Source organism: Plecotus auritus (genome assembly GCF_963455305.1).
Source record: "Plecotus auritus genome assembly, chromosome: 7".
Taxonomy (NCBI): Eukaryota; Metazoa; Chordata; class Mammalia; order Chiroptera; family Vespertilionidae; genus Plecotus; species Plecotus auritus.
In genome coordinates this window covers 175,360,281-175,381,227 of record NC_137774.1, presented here as the reverse complement: position 1 = coordinate 175,381,227, position 20,947 = coordinate 175,360,281, and the positions used below count along the sequence as shown (strand labels likewise).

The 20,947-nt window shown below is 54.4% G+C and overlaps 1 protein-coding gene across 1 annotated transcript; it reads right to left on the bottom strand.

Annotated features, from left to right (window-relative positions):
- Positions 1-879: 879 nt before the first annotated feature.
- ISL1 (ISL LIM homeobox 1) lies at positions 880-10,960 on the bottom strand. The gene is made up of 6 exons (XM_080682805.1): positions 10,685-10,960; positions 9,638-9,827; positions 6,801-7,060; positions 4,724-5,010; positions 3,320-3,487; positions 880-1,327 (listed from the first exon to the last, which is right to left on the bottom strand). Exons 1-6 carry the CDS (start codon positions 10,710-10,712, stop codon positions 1,211-1,213), a joined length of 1,050 nt encoding a protein of 349 aa, XP_080538931.1. The 5' UTR covers positions 10,713-10,960; the 3' UTR covers positions 880-1,210.
- Positions 10,961-20,947: the final 9,987 nt, after the last annotated feature.

The window sequence follows — 20,947 nt, the reverse complement described above, 5'->3', positions numbered from 1 at the left end:
AGAGGGACCTGGGCGTTTCTTTATTTATCTATGCCAAACGTTTATTAGTGAAATAGTCCTGAAGATATAATCCTACATATGGCGCTTTGATTTTCACATATTTAAGGAAAAAAAAATGACAAAACACATAGAAGTCGACATATAATTCAAAGACCACGGTACAACCTTTGTCTTCTTTTTTTTTTTTTTACTTCAGCAAACAAAAAATAATGTCAAATGACATGAAAAGTGGCAAGTCTTCCGACAATAAATAATAAATTACTTTATAATTTTTTTTTGCAATGCAAGAGCAAACAAAAAAAAAGTTTCCTTTTTCTTTTCCTCTTTATTTCCAGAGAGAGAGAGAGAGAGAGAGAGAGAGAGAGAGAGAGAGAAACAGTCATTTTAACCGATAACTATACACATCTTTGGGGGAAAGTCCTTGGACAGACAGGAGAGGCAAACACAATCCCGAGACTTGTGGCAAAATAGAGGTAACCTTGTTGCAATGCTTTATAAGTCGGTTTTTAAATCTGAATTCAAAAACCTTTAAAGTCGCTTCAGACTTCTTGATAGAGGATGGATCTCAGAAAAAGAGGAGGCGGTGGGTTGGGGGGGGGGTGGGGGGGGAAGAAGGGGCCAGAGGAAAAAAGGGACATGCTAAGAAACCCAGCCTTTCAATTAACCCCTTGTTAAGTCAGCTGGAAAGCCCTCGGCCAGCACCACCTCCTGAAAGGGCCTTTCAGCCGCTCTCCTCCTCCTGCTCCGGTGGCTCCTGCCTGGCAAGCCGGCGGCCGGCATAGAAACAGCACCATTCAGAACGGGGCGGACTAGGAAACTCTACATCTGCTGCTCTCTCGATGGGCAGTGACATGAAAGCGCTTTTTTTTTTTTTTTTTGAGATCCTTGAATATAAATCCTCTACGTTTTAAAAACGTCTTTTTTTTTCTTTTTTCTCTCAGTCCTCCTAAGGTCATTGGACAGCGTGTGTTGGGTTCGGGTTTTGCTTTGCTGTTTGTTTCCATTCTAGTAAAATCCCATGATTGTCTTCACAGTGTTGCTACCATATTACCTTGTCATTAAAACAGACTTCGTGCATTTCATGGAGCATTCATTTCCTCAATTCATTTTCCATGGACTGGGTCGTTAAATACTTTTGTTTTGGAGTTCAACGGGATCGGCTCCCACTGTCTCCAACAGGGGGGGAAGAATGCATCTGCCAGAATGTTCCTCAGGCCTCGATGGGGCTGGCCACCATGCTGTTGGGGGTGTCCGGGAGCTGCGAGGACATGGAGGCCACTTCGCTGCCGGTGGAGTTGGAGCCCGGTCCTCCCTCGGAGAAATTGACCTGCGTGGAAGATTGAGAAGGGAATGAAGGAGGCGTTGGTCATATGCATACAAGGAGGACCCATCAGGTCGTCTGTGTGGGTGCCTACAGGTACCGGTGCGGGTACAGAGAAAGATCTGGGTGTAGGACTCATTTTAACAGTTAAAGCAAGCCTCCCAGGAAAAGGATTTGAGGAGAAATCCTCCCCATTTCCCATCTTCCAAGAGACCTGTCAGAGCTGAATTCCCAACATTATGCTGCGTTCAGTTATTGAAGAACAAACGTGTGTCCCACTGTAAGATGGCATCACGGCTCTCCCACGCACGCTCGAGATAAAAACCACCCCACGTTGCCTCGGGAGCAGACGAATTCTGTCTCCAGGCATCAGAGCCTCTCTCCTGGAGGAGGCAAATCCATCACACACACTCGGACCGCTCAGCTCCTGTGACCGGAGATGCCCGGGGCTCCAAGGACGGGGATGGCCTCCTCCGAGGGCTCACGGCCCGGGCTTCCTTCCTTGTTGGTCCTGCAGCCCGTGGACCTTCCTCCATCTCAGCTCTCTCTCCGCCAGCCAGGCTCTTCCTTCCCAGACGAGGCCCATAGGTTATAGCTTCGTGGCATTGTAAACAAGGGGCTCCTTTTGGGCCCAGAAAGTACTGTTGCTGTTGCTAAGCTCCTTCTCTGCCCAGCCCCCACCCACCCCTCCTGCCAGGATTCCTACTTCTGCTCACTTCTGTCACCGAAGTTTCGGAAGCTGCCCTGCATCCCTCCCCCACCTGCCCTCTAGGGTCCAGGTTTCACCCAAATAACTCATGAGATTAACCTGACTTTAAAATAAGTGACGGTTCCTCATTCCAGAGTCTACCTTCCTATCCACGCTGTTCAGCTTTCCCACTGGGAGGTCAAAGGACTCCTCGGATTTTCCTAGACCGGCCGACTTACAGACAGAAGCCTGGGCCAAGTCTTGGTAACCACTGACTCTGGCTTATTACCTACGTGTGGCCACAGAGGAAGACAATGCCCTCCAGGTAAATGTGAGGGGAAAAAGCTAACCTCAATTAAACTGTCATTTCCAAGAAAGGAACAAGCTTTTAGGATAGATCTTATGTCATACAAGATTCTCTAGGGCTGTTTACTATTTAAGCCAAAAAAAAAAAATCTTATGTGTACATGTATCACAAAGGACGTATATTTAACAATCTTCTTTATCTTGACCCTTAAGCCTTTTGTAGGTGAAAGGTGAGTTCCTTTTCTCTTCTCTGAATGTGTAAAGCATACTAAGAGATTTTCACATAGGATCTGATGGGTAGAACGCATGCTCCTTTTGCTAAATACATGTTCGACAGTATGTCATTAAGTGTGAAATCTGAACTCCTATACTTAAAAATGTTTCAACAGTCCTACCTTTTTAGATGAAGACAGTCCCCGAAAGAGCTATAGTAACACAAAGTATCAGTCCTATCTTTGAATAACTGCACTCTTTCTTGATGTATTTGAACCCTCACCCAGACAGATGCCTGCGGCCCGCTGGTTCTGACACTGATTACGCATGTCAACATTACTAACATCGCTTTGCTTTAGGCCCTGAAATGCCCATTCTCTACGAGCTGGGGCGGGAGGAAATATACTAACTGCTGATTAAAATAATATCAAGGTGCTCTCTAAAGTCCCTCCTCACTCTGGAGTCTGAGCGGTATGCTTTTGCAACCCCCGTCGCCTTCCCACGCATGTCTATTTAGTCAGGCACCTTGAGGTCCATCCATCAAAGCAGGACTGACAGACAATGCAACCTGGATGGTCAAATGACGAACTCTCCCAGAAAAGGCTCGCGGGAGGTTTGTTTTTCTTGCAAGCCTGCTCCTCCTCTTCCCCACACCACCCTCCTCTCTGCCCAACCCTGGGCCCTGGGAGGCACCCCCCTCTCCCCACCCCTGGGATCTTTCATGGCAGGGCGGTTACACCAGAACCTCCTTGCTGGTGGGGATTCGGCCCGCGCCCGGAGCTGACACTCACCAGTTGCTGAAAAGCAGGCTGATCTATGTCACTCTGCAAGGCGAAGTCACTCAGTACTTTCCACGGGGGCTGGTAACTCTGCACCTCCACGGGGTTGGCCTGCAAGCCGCCGTCGTGCCTCTCGGGACTGGCGGCCACCATGGGGGTTCCTGTCATCCCCTGGATGTTCTGCGAACGACGCCCCCACCCAATCCCAACATGTTAATGAGCAAACGCCCTCCCTCCATTGTCTGCTCGGGCTGAGCAAATATACCCCGGCATTATCTTATCTCTATCGTGGCCTTTATTGACTCCCTTAATCGGCTGCACCTATGGCTACGAGCGAGCTGGGGTTCCGTGTGGTTTCACTGCGTTTTGTTTCTCTGCTTCTGTGGGCTGGACTAGTAGGTAGGCTTGGACCTCATTAAACCCAGTTCTCCTGTAACTGCCTTCTTTCCCTCACTCTCATGGCGTATCCCCATTGCTCGGCCAGCCATCCCGGGCCACAGGGGCGGTGGAGGCAGGCGAGGCCTCCCTCCGGCTCTAGACAGGGTGGCCCCGGGCCGTTTCACTGAGCTTTTCGGTTAGGTTTTCTCCCGGCGGCTCCCCCTGCAGCGCCACCCCCACCCTCCAGGCCCGGGGCCTGGCTGCTATTGTACTGTTAAGAAAGTGCCCTGGCCCAGGCTGGGTCGGCCTGCCAAGTTTAATGACAGCGGGTTTTATGGCACTTAAAAATAGGGCCAAAGCAGTAAAAGCGAAAGAGAGAGAAAAAAAAAAGGAACTCTTGAGGTTCTTTTCACCAGAAGGCCTGTGGGTGGGAGCTGCTGTGACCAGGGAGGAGCGGGGGGGGGGGGGGGGGGGGGGGGGAGGGGGGGGAGACATTGCCAGGGCCTGACATCTCTGCAGCCTGGGCTTGACCTTGAGCAGAGGGTGCCCTGTCTTTGCGGGTCACCTTGGGGGACCTCGCAGGCCTCAAGGTGCTGCAGAAGGCCTAGCCGGTGTGGGGCAGGGGACTCAGGGGACTTCCAGGGTAACCCCCCTCCCCATCCCCTGGATTTCATAGAAAACCAAGCCTTGTCCCTCCCTCCTGTCAGGGCACCCAGAGCTGAGAACCTGTCAAACCCAGAGCCAGGCCCTGCTGCCTCCGGCCTGCAGGGAGAGGGGTCGCCCCGCCGTGTGGATGGGAACGAGGTTGAGGGGCATGAGCCCACCCGTGAAGGCTGGGGTGGTGGGCTGCCCCTCCCACCCGCTGAAGTTCCACCCGCCCCCCCACCCCAATCAGGCTGGCCCTGGGGTGAGGGGCCGCCTGCCTGGGCTTCTGCTCCCATTAGGATGGACAGACACCAAGGCCAGCCAGCCCGCCTGGGCAGCCTGCAGGCCCCGGAGCCCTCCCGCCCCCTCCCGCACCAGCCCGCCCGCCCTCACCGTCTTGTCATTGGGCTGCTGCTGCTGCAGCTGCTTCATCATGATGCTGCGCTTCTTGTCCTTGCAGCGCTTGTTCTGGAACCAGACCCGGATCACGCGGGGGCTCAGGCCCGTCATCTCCACGAGCTGCTCCTTCATGAGCGCGTCGGGCCGCGGGTTGGCGGCGTAGCAGGTCCGCAGGGTGTGCAGCTGCTTCTCGTTCAGCACCGTCCGCACGCGGGTCGTCTTCTCCGGCTGCTTGTGCACGTGGGGCCGCAGGGCCGGCTGCCGCGCGGAGATGGGCTCGGCTGCGGGCGAGGGGCGCCGTGAGCGCGGGCCGGGGGGGCCGTGGGGGCCGCCCGCCGCCCGGAGCTCGGCAGCCCGGGCAGAACCCAACCTCGCTCTCTCATCTGTGGTGGAAACTGAGTAATCTGCGCCCGAGCCGCCTCTGTCCCTGCTCTGTCCACGCCGAGGTAGCAAAGGGGCGCACGTCCCAGAGCCTTTCCCCTGCTCGGAGCCCCGGTGGCACCTTTCGGCGTCCGTTCTCCTCCCTCCTGGCCTTCCCTAGCACCCAGCGCGGGCCCAGGGGACACCAAGCACCCCCACCTCTGGACGCTAGGGCGAAGGTCACAGAGGGCTCCGGGGAAGCTGACACAGAACACACAAGGGTGGCCGGAGACACTGCCAGCCAGGGTGTCTGCAACCCGGGACAATGCTGCCGGAAAGCCTTGGACTTCAGTATGGAGGGGCCACTCCTGCCCAGGGGCTAAAGAAATGGGGCATTCTGGCCAGCTCCCCAGTCCTTGCAAGTTCTCCTTTCGTCCTCATCTACCTGGGTGTTTCTGACGTAGGCTGAGCCCAGGCAGAGGAAAACTGAAACCCCGCTGGGCGCCGGGCTCCAGATAAGGAGGGACAGCTGGGAGGTGCCGGCTGCCTGCCTGCCCCTGGCCCCCGGGGTGCCTCCCCACAGGCAGAGCACAGGTAGCCCCGAGCAGAAGCTGCCACCCTCTGGCTCTGTCCCCGGGCCAGCAAGTCGCACATCCCCTGCAGACCTCTTGCAGCTGCCAGCAGCGGAGGGGTGAGCTGCAGCTCCCTCGGCCAGGGTTTAGAGGGAATCGATACTTTCAAACTGCACCAGCAGATCTGTTCATGACCGGAAGGCAGGCTTGGAAACAGTGTCTGCCTTTGAACCCCCCTCCCCCCGCCCTCCCTCCACCCGCCCGGGGGCCAGGCGACCTGGCTCTTTCTCCTCGCCTTCCTGGGAAAAGGCTCCCCGACCTGCAGGGTACAAATCCCACACCTTCCAGGACCCCTCTAGGGGTCAGGTCAACACCTATGGGGTCAGTTCAGTGCTACAGCCACCGGCCCCAAGATGAAATTCTCACCAAATCACTTAGCAGGCCCGGTTTAAAGAGGCAGGCTCCCTTTAAAAGGCAATTACTGCAGATTAGCTTGTTGACAGTTTTAAATTACAGCTCGGCGCAAGGGCCTGCAGTTATTAAGACTATCTTTTCATGTGCATTTCCTCACAGAAGGATAAAAATACATTTTTAAAATGCTTCGGAGTGTGGGGCAGAGAAGGGATTTGAGAAGCGAAGTGACTTCAGGCCACACCACGCTTCCTTCGCTGGGTTCGAGGAGGAAGCTGGGCGGCCCGGGACTCCGCCCCTTCGTGCGGCAGCGGCGGGCGAGTACCTGGCGGGGGCCGCGGCCGGGTTCTGGAAGCCGCGGCTGGAAGGCCAAGGTGAACTGAATCGCTGTCTGGGCGTGTGTCTCCCTGTGTGCACATGGTGTACATTCGCGTGCACGCCTATTGGGAGCCGCAGGCCCGCAGGTGTGCCGGCGGCGGCAGAAGGGACAATGAGCGCATTGAACCTGGCTGTCCCCGGAGCCACGCGGCGCACCCTGCACTCCCCGCACTTGGGTGCCCTGCGGGCCGCCGCCGCCGCCGCCGCCCCAGCGACAGCCCCGTGGCTACCGGGGTGGCTCGCGGCAGCCGCCGGGGCGCGCGGGCAGGGTTGGCGGCCTGGCCCTGCGCCGGCCTCCCAGCCGGCCTCCTCGGGCCCAAGGCGGCCTCCTCCGGGAGGGCCGGGCGTACCTGCCATCTGCAGCGGGCGCGCCGGGTGCAGGGGGCTGAGCGGGTCGCCGGCGCCCAGGCTGGCCCTCTCCACCACGTCGTGGTCCGCGCGGCAGAAGAGGCCGTCCTCGCGCAGCGCGAACTCGTCCCCGGGGATGAGCTGGCGGCTGCAGGCCACGCAGCGGAAGCACTCGATGTGGTACACCTTGGCGCGGGCGCGCATCACGAAGTCGTTTTTGCTGAAGCCGATGCTGCACTTGGCGCATTTGATCCCGTACAACCTGAGCGGGCCGGGCCGGGGACAAGCACAGGACAGCGGTCACTTAGGCGGACACGGTCCCGTCTGAGACCAACGCTACCGGCCCCAAGGCCCTGAGCCCCCGAAATCGGCATGAACAGACCAGCTGGGGTCGGAAGAACAGACGCGATTAGGTCTCGCTCCCTTCTCTCTCTGTTTCTTTCTTTCTTCCCCTTGGCCTCCTTCTGAACCCCTCTCTGACCTCCGTCGCACCTCTCGGCTCGCCCAGTCCACACCAGGACAAACGCCTCCTGCTCTGAAGCCTGGGCTCCAGCGATCAGTCACCAGTGGGTGCCCCCTGGCCCACACGTTCTAGAAATGTCTCAAAGCCTGCAACCAGAAGTCCTCCATCCAAGAGGAAAAGAGCCTGGCACGCCACTCGGTGTGCAAACACCACCCCCCCCCCCCAATGCACAAGCAAAACAACAAAATGAAACCGAGGTTTGCAGATCCGTCCCGCACGCGTCCACTGTGATCTGACCGGCACTAGAGGGTCCTCGCGGGCAACAATGTAACAGAAAGTTGCCCCCCGCCCCCGCCCCGCAGGCGTCCTTCCATTCCTGTTGTTTGAACCCGCCGCGGCGGCCCTCAACCCTTGAGCAGGGGCCGAAGCATGTACCTCTAGTTCAGATTGCGGGGGAGCCGGGACCTCTTCCCCGCCGCTGGCCTTTCCTCGGGAGGTCCCTTCTGGGCGGCACGGCCCTGGCCCCTGGCCGTGCATCAGCGACACAGAAGCGGGCATTGCTACAGAAAGACCCCCAGGAAGCGGGGAGGGGGCACCTCACTAACCCCAAGGGGAGGAAGGCGCTGGGAAATCTAAAGGACCTCTCTGTTCTGCTTTTACAGCTACAGGATCTAAGGGAGGAACACACACACGCACACACACGCCGAGGGGTTGAGAGAGAGTGGAGGGGAAGAGGTAAAAGCGATGGGTTCCTTCTACAACGTGTCTCCAGAGTCAGGCGCTTGCAGGTCGGTTTGCAATTGAGCACAAGGCTATCTGCACGGGCTAGAGATACGGCCCCTGGAGGTGCGAAGTGAGCCTCCCTCGCCAGAGTGGCCAGTTCACACACACCGACCCGGTAAACAATGGAAAAAAGGCTCATTTGTTTAGAGGTTAGAAGGTAGATTCAAAAGTTTGCCTCCCTCCGCCTACTCGGGGTGAGATCTCCCATTTCATAGGATGAGGGCTTTACCTTGCTGGTGACCAAACAATTTGGAAAACCCCTCCCCCTTCGTGGGTTCCCCGATTCCCCACTTCCTCCCACTCACCCCCCACCTCCCTCCAAGTCTTCGTAACTTCTCTTTGCACTGCTCAGCTGGATCTATCAAGATTCTGCTCACCACTTCATGCTTTTAAAATAATAATAAAAAAATCCTGGATACTAAGCGAGCGGGAAAAATTTTAAATGCATACTTAAATTTTGACTAAACTTTAAATTAAGTTCTCAGTTCCAGAAACAGCAGGACTTAGAAAAAGCTATTTTTTTTTGTTAATAGCCGCTAGAGAATTTTAAAAAAACATATAATTTTGATAATTTTGATATTTTTAACATAATAGCAAAGGTATTATCTCTTCTGTTTGTTATTGAAACAATAAAATTTTCTTTAGACATTCGACTGGCTTCCTAAGACAGGAAATGAAGTTTCTCACACATACATACCCAGGGCAGAAGAAAGTATGAGATTAGCAAAGCATGAAGTTTTAGACGCAGAATAAACTGAAAGAAAAAAGAAAACTCAGAAAGTCCCTTATGTGGTTTTTAGCCTTGTCAGTATGGCCAATTCGCTCATTTTATCAGTTACCAGATTTTAATGTGAGGAAGGAAGCTGTTCAATTATCTAAATATACCAATTGTTCGTAGACAGATGATGGGCAATTTGATCTGCTCTGTCTAATTCATCAGCTCAGATAAGATAAGAAAGAAAAGACAGTCAGAAGTCACCAAAGGGTTAATATTTAAAAAGATTAAATTTCCGGCCTTTTTGCAGGAAATATTTGGGTTGGTTTTTAGATTTTCAAGGTAGAAACTCTTAGCCTAAAAGTAAAAGGCTATTTGCTGTTTCAAAATGCATGTTTAGGTCAAACTTTTATTTTGCCCATTACAGTGACATCTCCAAAGAATTTGTAAGTTACTAATAAAACCCTGAACTAAAACATACAGAAAAGAAATATACTGCACAGTACAATAAAAATCAATCTTTTTAAAATTTAGAAACCCCAATTTATCCCTCTATGCATTTTTTGTTTGTTTTGGAAGGGGGAGGGTGAAAAAGAAAAATATTTTGAGCACCATAAATTCCAAGAGCAATTAAACAAGCTTCAATAACACACAACTTATGAAAACCACTGTCAAATTCTGCGGGGGTTTTCCGCTAAAAAGTAAGATGAACAGCTTAGTTTAATTTTATGCAATGCACGTTCTGGGTAACTTTTGCACGCCAGACCCCACGAAGGCAAACTACGAAAACAGGCAAAGTCACACGAAATAATACATAAGGCGTGGGGAGAGACAGGGACATCTCACAAAATTAAGGAAGCAGAATATACGTGGCATACCTGATATAATCTCTCTTACAGTAGGTTTTCCCATCTCTAACAAAGCACGTACAGCTCTCATCCAAATACTGATTACACTCCGCGCATTTCAAACACGCCGCATGCCATTCCAAATCCGGAGAAACCCGCAGAATATACTGATCGTGAATCTGATTGCCGCAACCAACACATAGGGAAATCAGACGTTTTTCTGAAATGAAAATAAATACATGATTGACTAACCGTTTACTTCCTACGGAGATAAACACACTTTTAGTATCGTTCTCTTACAGGGCGTACTCTGGGAGATCTCCTCCTCCCACCCCTCTTCCTTTCTTTTTCTTTAAAAGAGTATTGCACTTTGGAATGGTAATTGAAGCGTGCCTTCAAAACCCTGACTCATTTCTCAAAAGGAGGTGGAATATATGTAAAATGCAGATTTGAATAGTCCACATTTGTAAGCCTAGCACACAATCAAACCCGTTCATTTTGTATTTCTTTCTCTCCCCCCCCCCCCTCCTCCCTCTTTGCCATAACCACCGTGAACGATTATGAAAAAGTCAAGTCAAAGAAAAGGTTTTGACTAGAAGCGTTCGGGGAACGCAGGGGACGCCCGTGTTTTCCACGCAGCGCGCTCTGGACTAGTCCCCGGGACTGGATATAACTTGTTAGCAAGAGCACACATCCATACAGTTGTCACTCGTTCTCCTTTGGCGAGGCGAATGCTACTTCACCTCGCCGGGTATTGTGCCTGCGGGCAGACCTTTGGCACAGAATAACCTTCTCAGAGAGCTCGGGGCTCCCCGGAGGAAGCCACCACTTAGCCCTACCAGAAGGCTAGGGCTTCGGAGGGCACACAGGCGAACTCAAACCCCAGGCAGGATCCCTTTCCCGAGGATCAGAACCGACAGCAAAGCATGCAGGCGTGGCCGGCCAGGCGCCAAAGCCACCGTCTCCGTGTGTCTCTCCAGGCAAGGACTCCACCTCCGAAGAGCCCTTGGCACCCGTGCCAGAGAGACCCCCGCACAGACAGCACACCGAGCCCCACAAGGTAAAAGAGCCTCTTACTTTTTGGTGGATCGCCCATGTCTCCCATATCGGTAAGAGGGAGTAGTGTCCACAGTGAAATGGTGGTGGCACAGTTGGTGCACAGCCCACCGAGAGGATGCTGGAGCTGTGGGCAAGGGGGAGACAGTGGCCCGGGGGCTGCCCGGCCGCCGCGCCCTCGCCGATCGGGGAGTCCAATCGGAGGCGGCGGAGCAGGCGGAGCGGAGGCGCTGCGGCGGTGGCGAGACTCGGCGCGGCTCGGGCACTCTCTTCCTTATCTCTTACTCAAACTTCTCTGCTCCAACTCAGCTCCATCGCCATTGGTCTGACGCAGCGCGCGGGGACGTCAGGCGAGCGCCGCGCCCATTGGCTGCGGGGCGCGCGGCGCAGCTGTTCTGATTATCATATTTCAGCCCCGCCGCGGCCGTGCGCCACTGACCGCGCGGCGCGCCCGCGGGACGGGATTAGGGCTCCCCGGCAACCCGTGCTGGGGCCGCGGCTCTCCCCCGGCGCTCGCCGCCCGGCCGATCGGGCCTCGGCCTCCCTCTCCTGCTGCTGCTCCTCCTCCTCCCGTCCCCTCCCTCGCTCCTTCCCGGCCGTGCCGCCAGTGCCCTCGCCGCCTGTCGCGCCGCTCCTCCGCCCAGCGCTCCTGGGGTGCCCGCCGGCCGTGTTGCGCGCTGGGCTCACTTTTCTACCGCCGCGGGCGAGTGGCTGGTGGGTAGGTCTTCCCGATGATGAGGTCCCTCCCGGGTTCTAGCAAAGGGGCCACTGGGAACAGCCGGTTTGGCTTGGTTCGATCTCGCACTTGGGCGCACAGCTCCGGGCCTGGCCGCGCTTGGCTGCCCGGGAGGGTGAGTTCCCCAACTGGCTCCGCCTGGCCCGCTAGGAGCTGACTCGGGGAAGAAGGACCGGGAAATGGGATGAACGCACCCAGAGGAATTGTTCGCTACTGCTCCCTCGGGACCCCGTTCCCTCCGACCCCAGATCTCCACAAAACGCGGGGTGGAAGGGTAGGAGCGCTCCGGCCTTAGCGGAGAATCTGGTTGGAGGCGCGCAGGTAAAACCCAGTTGGCTCCGCGAACTCCTCTCTCCCCTCGCGACCCGCGACGCCTGCTTTGCCAGTTGTGCTCTGGAATTAGGGCGCTAACACGAGCCCCCCCGCCACGAAACGGCCTTCCAGTAGTTTCGAGTTTGTAAAGAGGTTATGTCCTGCCCAGCTTCTCTCTCGGCTGGTCTCCTGCCCTTTGTCTTTGAGTTAAACGTGTACAATTAGCTGGTGGCGTTTCGGTAATTATAAAGACAACATGTCCATGTCTCTCTAGAGATTTCTAAAATGCATTAGTCTAAGGGCGTGAATCGGGAGGGGTCTGAGATAAAACAGTGAAACAGGGATTTCACTTAACGGGGCGTGTATAGCCGATCATTTTCTCTCTGAAAACCTGGAGAGGGATGAATGCCAGCTGCAGCCCGCCGGGAACCCTTTCCAATAAATTGTTACAATGTTCCTGACATCTTTCCGTCTCCCTAAGACCAAGTCTCGGGATGGGGGTGGGGTGGGGTGGGGGGCCACGAGGAACCCCCACACTCCCCCCTAAAGCTTCTAAATAGTGATTCCTTATCTAACGCGGCTGCCAGGGTTATCTGAAAAGGCCCACAAACTCAGGCCGCAGTAGAATAGGGTAATTTCGGTGTCTTGTTGCCTGGAACAAGGCCGGCGGTTAGGAAACTCCCTTCCTTTGTATCTTTCCCCAGATCTCACCCTTGATAAGAGCCGGGAGCCGCCAGCCGGCCTCGGCCTCGGTGGCTTGGTTTGCCTGAACTCAGGAGAAGCCAAGATGCGTGAGTGTTTTCTTTTCTCTCAGGGAAGATCTCTAACTGGATCTCATCCCTTTTATTTTTATTGTAAGTTCTGTCCGTGTGTGTGTGTGTGTGTGTGTGTGTGTGTGTGAGAGAGAGAGAGAGAGAGAGAGAGAGAGAGAAATCGAAAGTCGGGTGCACAAATTGGTTGATCAGTTTACCAGATTTTTGGTTTTGGTTTTTGGTGATAATTTCTAGTCTCTGCTGTTACCTGCATGGAGCCTTCTGTCAGCTGCTTTTGCAAAACTGATGCTGGCTTCCCCGTATCCAAGCATGTTTCCTGGGTAGATGAACCAAGTTGACTCTGGTAAAATAAAAGAGATGCCAGTGTAACACCAGAAGGTAAACAGGGTTTTAACCGGTCCTGTGCCATCATGCCACTTTTATATCATGGAATCCAACCCCGGGAGCTGCCAGAAGCCTGAGGATTCTGGATTTGAAATTCACAAAGCGCCCTCCTTCACACCAGCCACACACTCAGCGTGGCATTGTAACCCCCTAAACGAATGAGCTCTTCCAAAGAATATTGCTGGTGGTGATAGCAGTTCCAAACAGAGAAGCTGGCGCGTCCCGTGGAGGAAAACCGTTAGTAATGGGCAATGTCACACGAACGGGGAGGACAGGGTGTTTTGCTTGCGTCAGCCCACTGGTGGTGTAAACAAGTGTCTCACTAACAAGCTCCTGGGCCCGTGGATGGGAAGATTAAGCAGGCTGCCCGTGTCCGAGGGGGCCATGGGAGGGAACCCTGTGATTATGCTGTTTCGCTCTGGAGTGGTGTCTGTTGCTAACACAGTTGGCATCAGAATCCCAGTTTGGATACAGGTATTAATTAATTGTTTCCTTTCACCTGCAAGTTCCAGTAGAATCACAGATTATTCCCATTTCCTTCGCTGATGTGTGCATTTAATGCACTAAATGTATCTGTTAAAAAATGTTGTAATATATTTGTGGAATATAGCAAATAGTGATTGGCAATATTTCCCCCAGTATTTGGTCACAGGAGCGACCTCTTGTGTTCAAAGGGAGGATTAGACCCTCTCCTGTCAAAAAAAAGGGGACTCATTTTGACCTTTGAATATTCCGCGGGTTCAAAAATCCGTCCTTTAAAACAGCAGTGGTGTGGATGCTCTGGTGGGGGGTCTCCTACTGAGGAGAGAGAAGGAAGGAAGAATGTGAGTAGTTGTGAAGTATCGTTCTTGTTTCTGCCGGGCCACCCAGGTATACTTGAGAGTGTATTTGAGAAGCTAAGATTTAATAAGTTCCTCTTGGTTCTGTGGCATCTGCACACACGTACCTTCCAAAGTGCATCCAATACACCTAGAACTCCTAGGCCTGCATTGTGTGTGTGTGTGTGTGTGTGTGTTGTTGTTGTTGTTGTTGCTTTCTTTCTCTGCTTTACTTAAAATTGAAACATTGCACATCAAACTTCATGCTAGATACAGGTCCCTGAACAAATAACATGTTCTCGAGATACTTTTCAGAAAATCTAAATAGGTTTTGATTGCAGTTGAAAAAGAGCATTACACATTGAGGGTTTATTCCTTCGCCCACAACCCCTGGCAGGCAGAAGTGGATTTGAAGTTGGTTCTTCGGGAAATGATGCACAGCCCGGGACAACGCCTTTCCTAGCTTTTCCTACCTCCTTCGTCGAGAAGCAGGAGAGAGCGGGGCCCTGGTCCCTGACCTGAGGGTTGGTCTGCGCACTTCCTCCCAGGGCCGGGATGTTGTGTGTAGCCCGAATCGGAATCGGTCTGAAAGGGTAGAATCACAACTGGGATGCCAGTTTCCATAAGTAAGGCGTTCAGATGGAAACATTACATAACTGGAGGATGTCTATTTTCTAATATCCGTAGCACAGAATTTGGGGCTGGGGGGGAGGCGGTGTCAAAATGAAATGAACATGTTTTAGTCACCTCGGGAAACAGGTACAGACGATATCTCGTCCTCCTTATTTTCATTTTTTCTGTGTAGTCTGATCCTGTCGACGGAGCAAGGCTCTCTAACGCATCCGTGTCTTAAGTCAGGGCCAGGAGTCAGGTAACGTTGTGTGCGTTTAAAGGGAGTCACCGCTGAGCATGTGCACCCCACGCCCAACACGGGTGCTCAGGTCATGGGTCTCTCTCCCCCGCTGTAGTGGCGTGGCTCCTTGAGGACGAATCAAGGAAAACGCGGGGCTCTCGTTCAGAGAAAAAGAGAAGGGATCTTCTTTATGTACCTTTGGGTCTCAGAGGATTATCTCCTTTTCAGCCCTGTTACTTGTTCTTTTTTCTTTCTTTTTTAAGGATACCGAGTAACAATAATAAAGGCAGTTCGGGACAACAAACCGGGTCCTGGTGATTCTCACTTTATTGCCAAGGACTCCCGCGGCGCCGGTGGTTTTGTTGAGCGTCAATTGCTTTATCCGCCAGTTAAAACAATCCGGGTGAAGGAGCGAGTTCAGGTGGCTGCGTCCCCGCCACCCCGGGCCCTTTCCCGGCCCACGGAGCCCGGAGGCAGCGTCCCGCTGAGGCCCCGCAGCAGCCGGAGCGGGACCCGTGGGGGCAGAGCTTTGCACGCCCGCCCCCCCCCCCCTGTAAAATGGTGCGTTGGGAAGCATTTATTCCGACGTCCCCCAGCGGCTGGCAGTGTCCTGTGGGACCTTTTTCTTTCTTTTTCTGTCTGTTTTTAGGGTTCTGGTTTTGTTCTGTGTTTTCTTTCCGCAGCCCCAGGGACCGGGACTTGTTAGCGGGCGGCGTTGCGCGCGGAGCCGGGGCTGGAGCGGGGAGCGGTGCGGACTCCGAGGCTCCGGCCGGACCCGCTGAGCCTGGCGTGGGCCACAGCCTCCCGCACACGGAGCGCCCCCGCCCCGCACACGGATCGGATGCGCCCGGGGCGCCTGGAGTCGGGGAGGCGGACAGGCTGCATCGCCCAGGCCCCGGGCCGCGGGGCTCCAGCTCCCACATCCGCACGGGATCCAGCAGGCGCCGCGGGCCCACCGAGCTCTCGGGAGCCCCGAGCAGGCTGACGCCGAGCTGGTGGGTGGCGGGTTCCGCAGAGAAGGGACACCCCTCCTGCCCCCGCAGCCGGCCTGGGCAGCAGAGCGCTGCCGGAGGTTTGCGGGGAGCGCGGGCGGGAGGGCAGGAACGCGGAGGGAGGAGGCCGCCTCCAGGCGCGGGGAGGGACGCGGAGCCCGGCCAGGCACCGGGGTGCCGCGCAGCCTCCCCGTCTCCGAATTCAGCCCGAGAAACAGCCTCCGGTGACAGCGCCCAGGGCAGGCGGGAGAGGGGGGGCGGGGGGAAGTAGCTGCTTTCCGCGCGTTAACCCGCAGGCTGGGCGCGTGGGGCGTCGAGCTTCTGGGAGGGGCGTGGGGCTGTTTTCAGGGGGGCAGCCGCCGGTGTGCGGGGCAGCAGCCAGGCGATTCCGAGAGGAGCGGAGAGGAGGAGGCGGCTCGGGCTGGAGAAAAGCCTCCGTCCCGTCCCGCCCGGGAGTGGCTGGTCTTCGGGGGCAGACTGCAGGCCGCAGCCTGTGCGGACTCGGGGTGAGTGGGGAGGAGAGCGCGTTCAGGACCCCAGCCTCCGCCCCACGCGGTCAGGACATCGCCAGCTCTCGGAGACTTCCCCGGAGAGGGGACGGCCCTGCCCTCTCCCCGCTCCCCCGCCCAGAAAGGGGCCGGAGGGCACAGAACCCGAAGGGCAGCTGCTCCCCAGGGCCCGGCGCGCCTCCCCTCCCACCGCGCAGCCCCCAGGGCACCGGTGGCCTCGGGGCCCAGCCTCTGGTCCGACGGTCCTGTGGGGGCTCAGAGCCCTGAAGTCCAGCCTCCGGACTCTGGACGAAACCCACCGCCCGAGGGAAAGAACGTGTGTGTCTAGAAAGTTCGCTTCGCTGGGGCCAGGGGAGAGGGGAGGCCGGCACACAGCGCCCCCACCCTCCTCGGGCCTCTGGACTCCTCTTCCCGCTTCACAACCTGCCCACCTTCCGGCTGCACCCCGACCCTCCACCCAGACCCTCCACCCGCTTCCTCTGCCATCTCCCCATTCACAGGAGTGGAGCAATCCAACAGAACACACGCTCACACACACACACACCACACACCCCACAAACCCCCCTTACACACACACTCTCATACACACACCACACACACACACCCCACAAACCCCCCTTACACACACACTCTCATACACACACCACACACACAATCACACACCACACACACTCACACACTCACAGCCCCACAAACCCCCCTTACACACACACTCACATACACACACCACACACACTCACACTCACACCCCCCCCACACACACACCCCACAAACCCCCCTTACACACACACTCACACACCTCACACACCACACACACACACCCCACACACACCCCCCCACACACACCCCACAAACCCCCCTTACACACACACTCACACACACACAACCACACACACTCACACACAGCCCCACAAACCCCCCTTACACACACACTCACACACCTCACACACCACACACACACACCCCACACACACCCCCCACACACACCCCACAAACCCCCCTTACACACACACTCACACACACACACACACCACACACACACACTCTCATACACACACCACACACACACACACACAATCACACACACCATCACACACACAATCACACACACAATCACACACACACTCACACACACACACAGACACACACACTCACTCACACACCAGCTCCTGCCAGATTGAAGGGAAATTAACAATCAAGGCCCCTCCGGCGGGAGCGCAGAGCCTGGGAGCGGCCACCCAGGCCTCGGTGGGAACCTCCTCCCGTCCACACTGGGGACCAGGGGCCCCACGGCCTTGTTTCCGCGTGGGCGCGCGGGTGGGGCTGGAGAGAGAAGGGGGTGGTGGCCTTAATCGCCAAGGGAGGAAGGGTCCTGCCTGTCCCTGCGGGGCTGTGGGGGGCCGCCCAGCCTGGAGGCGCCTGGAGGGGAGAAACCAGGGCACCTCCTGCCAGGGACTGGGGGACTCAGATGCCCCTCCCCAAAGATTAAACTTTCCGTCTGAGGGGGCCCCTCCCGCCCCCCGCCCTGGGCTTCCCCCAGAGGAATGCAGTTGTAGGCACCATCTTCAGGGCCTCACCCCCTGGCCAGCCGCCCCTGGAGCCCTTTGTGCGGGAGACTGGCCTCCTCCAGGGCCGCGTCCCCGAGACTGGGGGACAGTCCTTTCTCCGCGTCTGTCTGGGCGCAGCGTGGGGAAATGGGAGCCCCGTGGCGGGTGCAGGGCGCCGCAGGGACCGGTCTAACTGTGACTGCCACCCCCAGGGCCAGAGCCAGCGAAGTCCTCCTTGGCGGAATGTTCCCGGTTTGTTTGTGTTCGCTTTGTGTTGGGCGCGTTTGAATGGGAAACGAGAGGGAAACCCTGCAGCTTGGATGCGCTGGCGCCTGCCCCTCCGAGGGGACCCGCGGGGCTGGTGGTCCTGGGAGGCCAGGCCTTTGCTGATGTCAGAGCTCACCCACCGGGCAGAACAGCTACCTTGTTGCCATTTCTCAGTTGTCTGTTGCTGACGCCTACCTTAGAATGCCTCCGTGGTACAAAATTCGATCCAAACATGAAAAATAAAAAATGACTGTGTAACGAGGTAATGATGGTGACAGAGGTCTTTGTCTAAGGATTATGTGTAACTCACACACATACAGGGAAGGTATTCCAAGTACCCACCCTGTCTTGTATACATCATTTATGTTGTAATTAAAGGCTAGTGATAACATCATTTTAATATGGCAAGGTAACTCCATAAAGAAAAGTTTGAAATGCTATTTCTAATACACGTAACACCCTCTTCCCAAGAAAAGAAAGAGCAGGCTTTAAAAGAATATTCAGAGGTGCTTTTATAGAAAAAAATCGAAAACTTCATGAACCAAAAATCCTGTCACACATGATGGTCCAATACGAGGTGCCACAGGTTAATACAAGAAAACACGCTGCAGTCTCATTTTATCACAGGTGTGCATTTAACATGTGTTTTTTTTAGTTGTTTTTTTTTTTACTACGGACTATATGGAAATCGCAAGTCACATCATATGAGCAAGAAAAAAACCCTGGAAGAGTGTAAGAAATAGCTAAGAAATGACTAGAATTCGCCCTGGCCAGGTAGCTCAGCTGGTTAGAGCATCATCCCAATACTCGAAGCTTGCAGTGTGACCCCTGGGTCAGGCACATACCCGAGGCAGCCAATGAATGCAGACGTCAGTGCAACAACAAATCAATATTCCTCTCTCCCCCTTCCTCTCTCTCAAATCAATAACAAATGAAATGACTATAATTAAATCCTGTGGTTTGGTAATGTTGTGCTTCTTTATTTGCATGTAAATATTAACACATTAAAATAAAAAAAAACCTAGATATAGCCACCTCATAATTTACAAGAAATTAATGTGAAGTGAAAGAACAAGTGTTGCTTACTATAATGTCTAAAATCTGTTATCAAAATGTCCTAAAAGTAATATGATTCATCTGTGTCACAATCCGGTGCTTTCCGCCCCGCCATCAGAGCGCTCAGCCTAGTTATAAAAACATCGAACCATCATGTGACGTGTGCTCTCACTTTTAAGTGCAGCTAAATTAGTGCTTTGTCGTATGTTAAGGCTCCTCTCCCCGCACCTGAGCTACCCAGGCCAGCCTGGAAAGATCACTGCACCCCGAACGGGGATGCTAAATCAGAAGTTACATGATTGCCCATAACTAGCATCCTGCCGACTTCCACTCACGCGCGGGACCCGAATTACTGTATGTTCCGCTGCAGCGTGGTGCCACGTGCGTTTCATGTTCTCAGCCCAGTCCGGGATTTATGGCGCTCCCCTTGTTCTGAGCTGCACGAGCCACCCGTGACAGTGACCAGAGGCACTGGGGACCATTGCCTGGCCTTGGCTTCCCATCTGGTGTATGGAAAACAGAAACCGTGTCATCTAGGTGGTGGTGGTGTGTTCCTTCCATCAGGCATGTTCATGTAGCTGACCCAAATGTCCCAGGGTGCACCTCCCCATGTTCCCCTACCCGAGCCATTTTGCGGGTCTGCTGACATGACTGGACACGCGGCGCCAGGCAAATGTGTTCCTGTGAACGATGCCAGCCGTGGGGAAGAAACACGGGCACAGGAACACGGGCGGGGAAGGGAAGTGGATGCAAGACCACCTGTGGAACGGGGTGCTGGAGAAAGACAGGGTGGACGTGACTTGGTCGGCCATCGGAAGAGAAAGTGAAAGTGGCCTGAGACGAAGATGAGAAGAGCATTCAACTTTGTGAAGAGAAAGAGAAAGCTTGTCGAGAAAAAGAAGAAGGTGCAGTGAATGCCAACATGACAGATGGGTGGTTACCGAACAGTCACGGGGGCGTGAAGTGGGACAGACAGTCAGGAATGGTGCCATCACTCTGGGTGCTGCAGGTGGGCACTGGGAATAGCAGGGGGACATTTTGTAAAGGATGTGATGGTCTCAGCGCTAAACGGTACCCCTGAAACTAACAGGAAATGATAGTGAATGTAAACTGTCATTGAAAAAAAGGGAAAAAAATGCCGAAATGACAAGGGATAGGCTTTGCGACCCAGTTCACCCTGATAGGCCGTGCGTTTGAGGATAAACCCAGCTGCTTCTAGGAGCAGGTGGAGCCTGGGAGAAGAGATGGAGAGCTGGAAAAGGTAGAATCGACAGTTATTTTATATGACATTTAAGACTGGAAAGCTGACCTAAGGGTTCTTTTTTTTTTTTGTAGAAAACTAGACTATTTGGCAATTCTTTAAAAAAGGTGAATTGCATCTTTAAACAAATAACTCTAAAATGGTTACCAAAAGGAAACTCACTCTTGGTAGACTGTATTAGCACAGAAAAGGCCAGCGAAGAGTCCTAGCAACACCCTAAAATGGACATTTGTGTGTGTGTGTGGCTAGGTTCATTTAACAGCAGGACTCAGGACTCAAACAGGGGGAAAGTCGAGACCTGAAAAGAAACTTTAAACAACGGCTGCAGCCGTGGCCAGTGTGGCTCAGTGGTCAGAGTGTTGTCCTGTACACTGAAGGGTCTCAGGTTCAATTCCTGGTCAGGGCACATGCCCGGGTTTTGGGTTCGAGCCCCAGTCAGGGCTCACATTGATGTTTCTCTCTGTCTCCCTCTCCCTCCCCCTCTCCCTTGCCCTCTCTCTCTCTCTCTCTCTCTCTCTCTCTCTCTCTCTCTCTCATCAATGAAAAACATTTAAAAGAAAATGGCCGCAGGTTTTCCAGAGGTTTGTTAGCCCTTGGTACAGACTGGATTATCCCAGGCGTGTAATTCACATCTTTGGCGCTGCTCACTCAAACCAGTCACCTGGACAGATGGGAAAACACTGCCCTCCGCTCCAGCTCACGCCAGGCCGGGCAGGGCTGCGGCACATCGCTGGTGTGCGGACACTTCTGGCCCGGCTTCACATTCTGGCCCGGCT

Bases quoted from the DNA above. Each gene is read 5' to 3' on its own strand.
- ISL1 (XM_080682805.1), bottom strand. From the start codon at position 10,712: ATGGGAGACATGGGCGATCCACCAAAAA. The intron at 5,011-6,800 runs GTACGCCCGGCC...CCTCGCCCGCAG, and splicing joins GCGCCCGCTGCAGATGGCAG to CCGAGCCCATCTCCGCGCGG. The intron at 1,328-3,319 runs GTGAGTGTCAGC...TCTTCCACGCAG, and splicing joins AGCCTGCTTTTCAGCAACTG to GTCAATTTCTCCGAGGGAGG.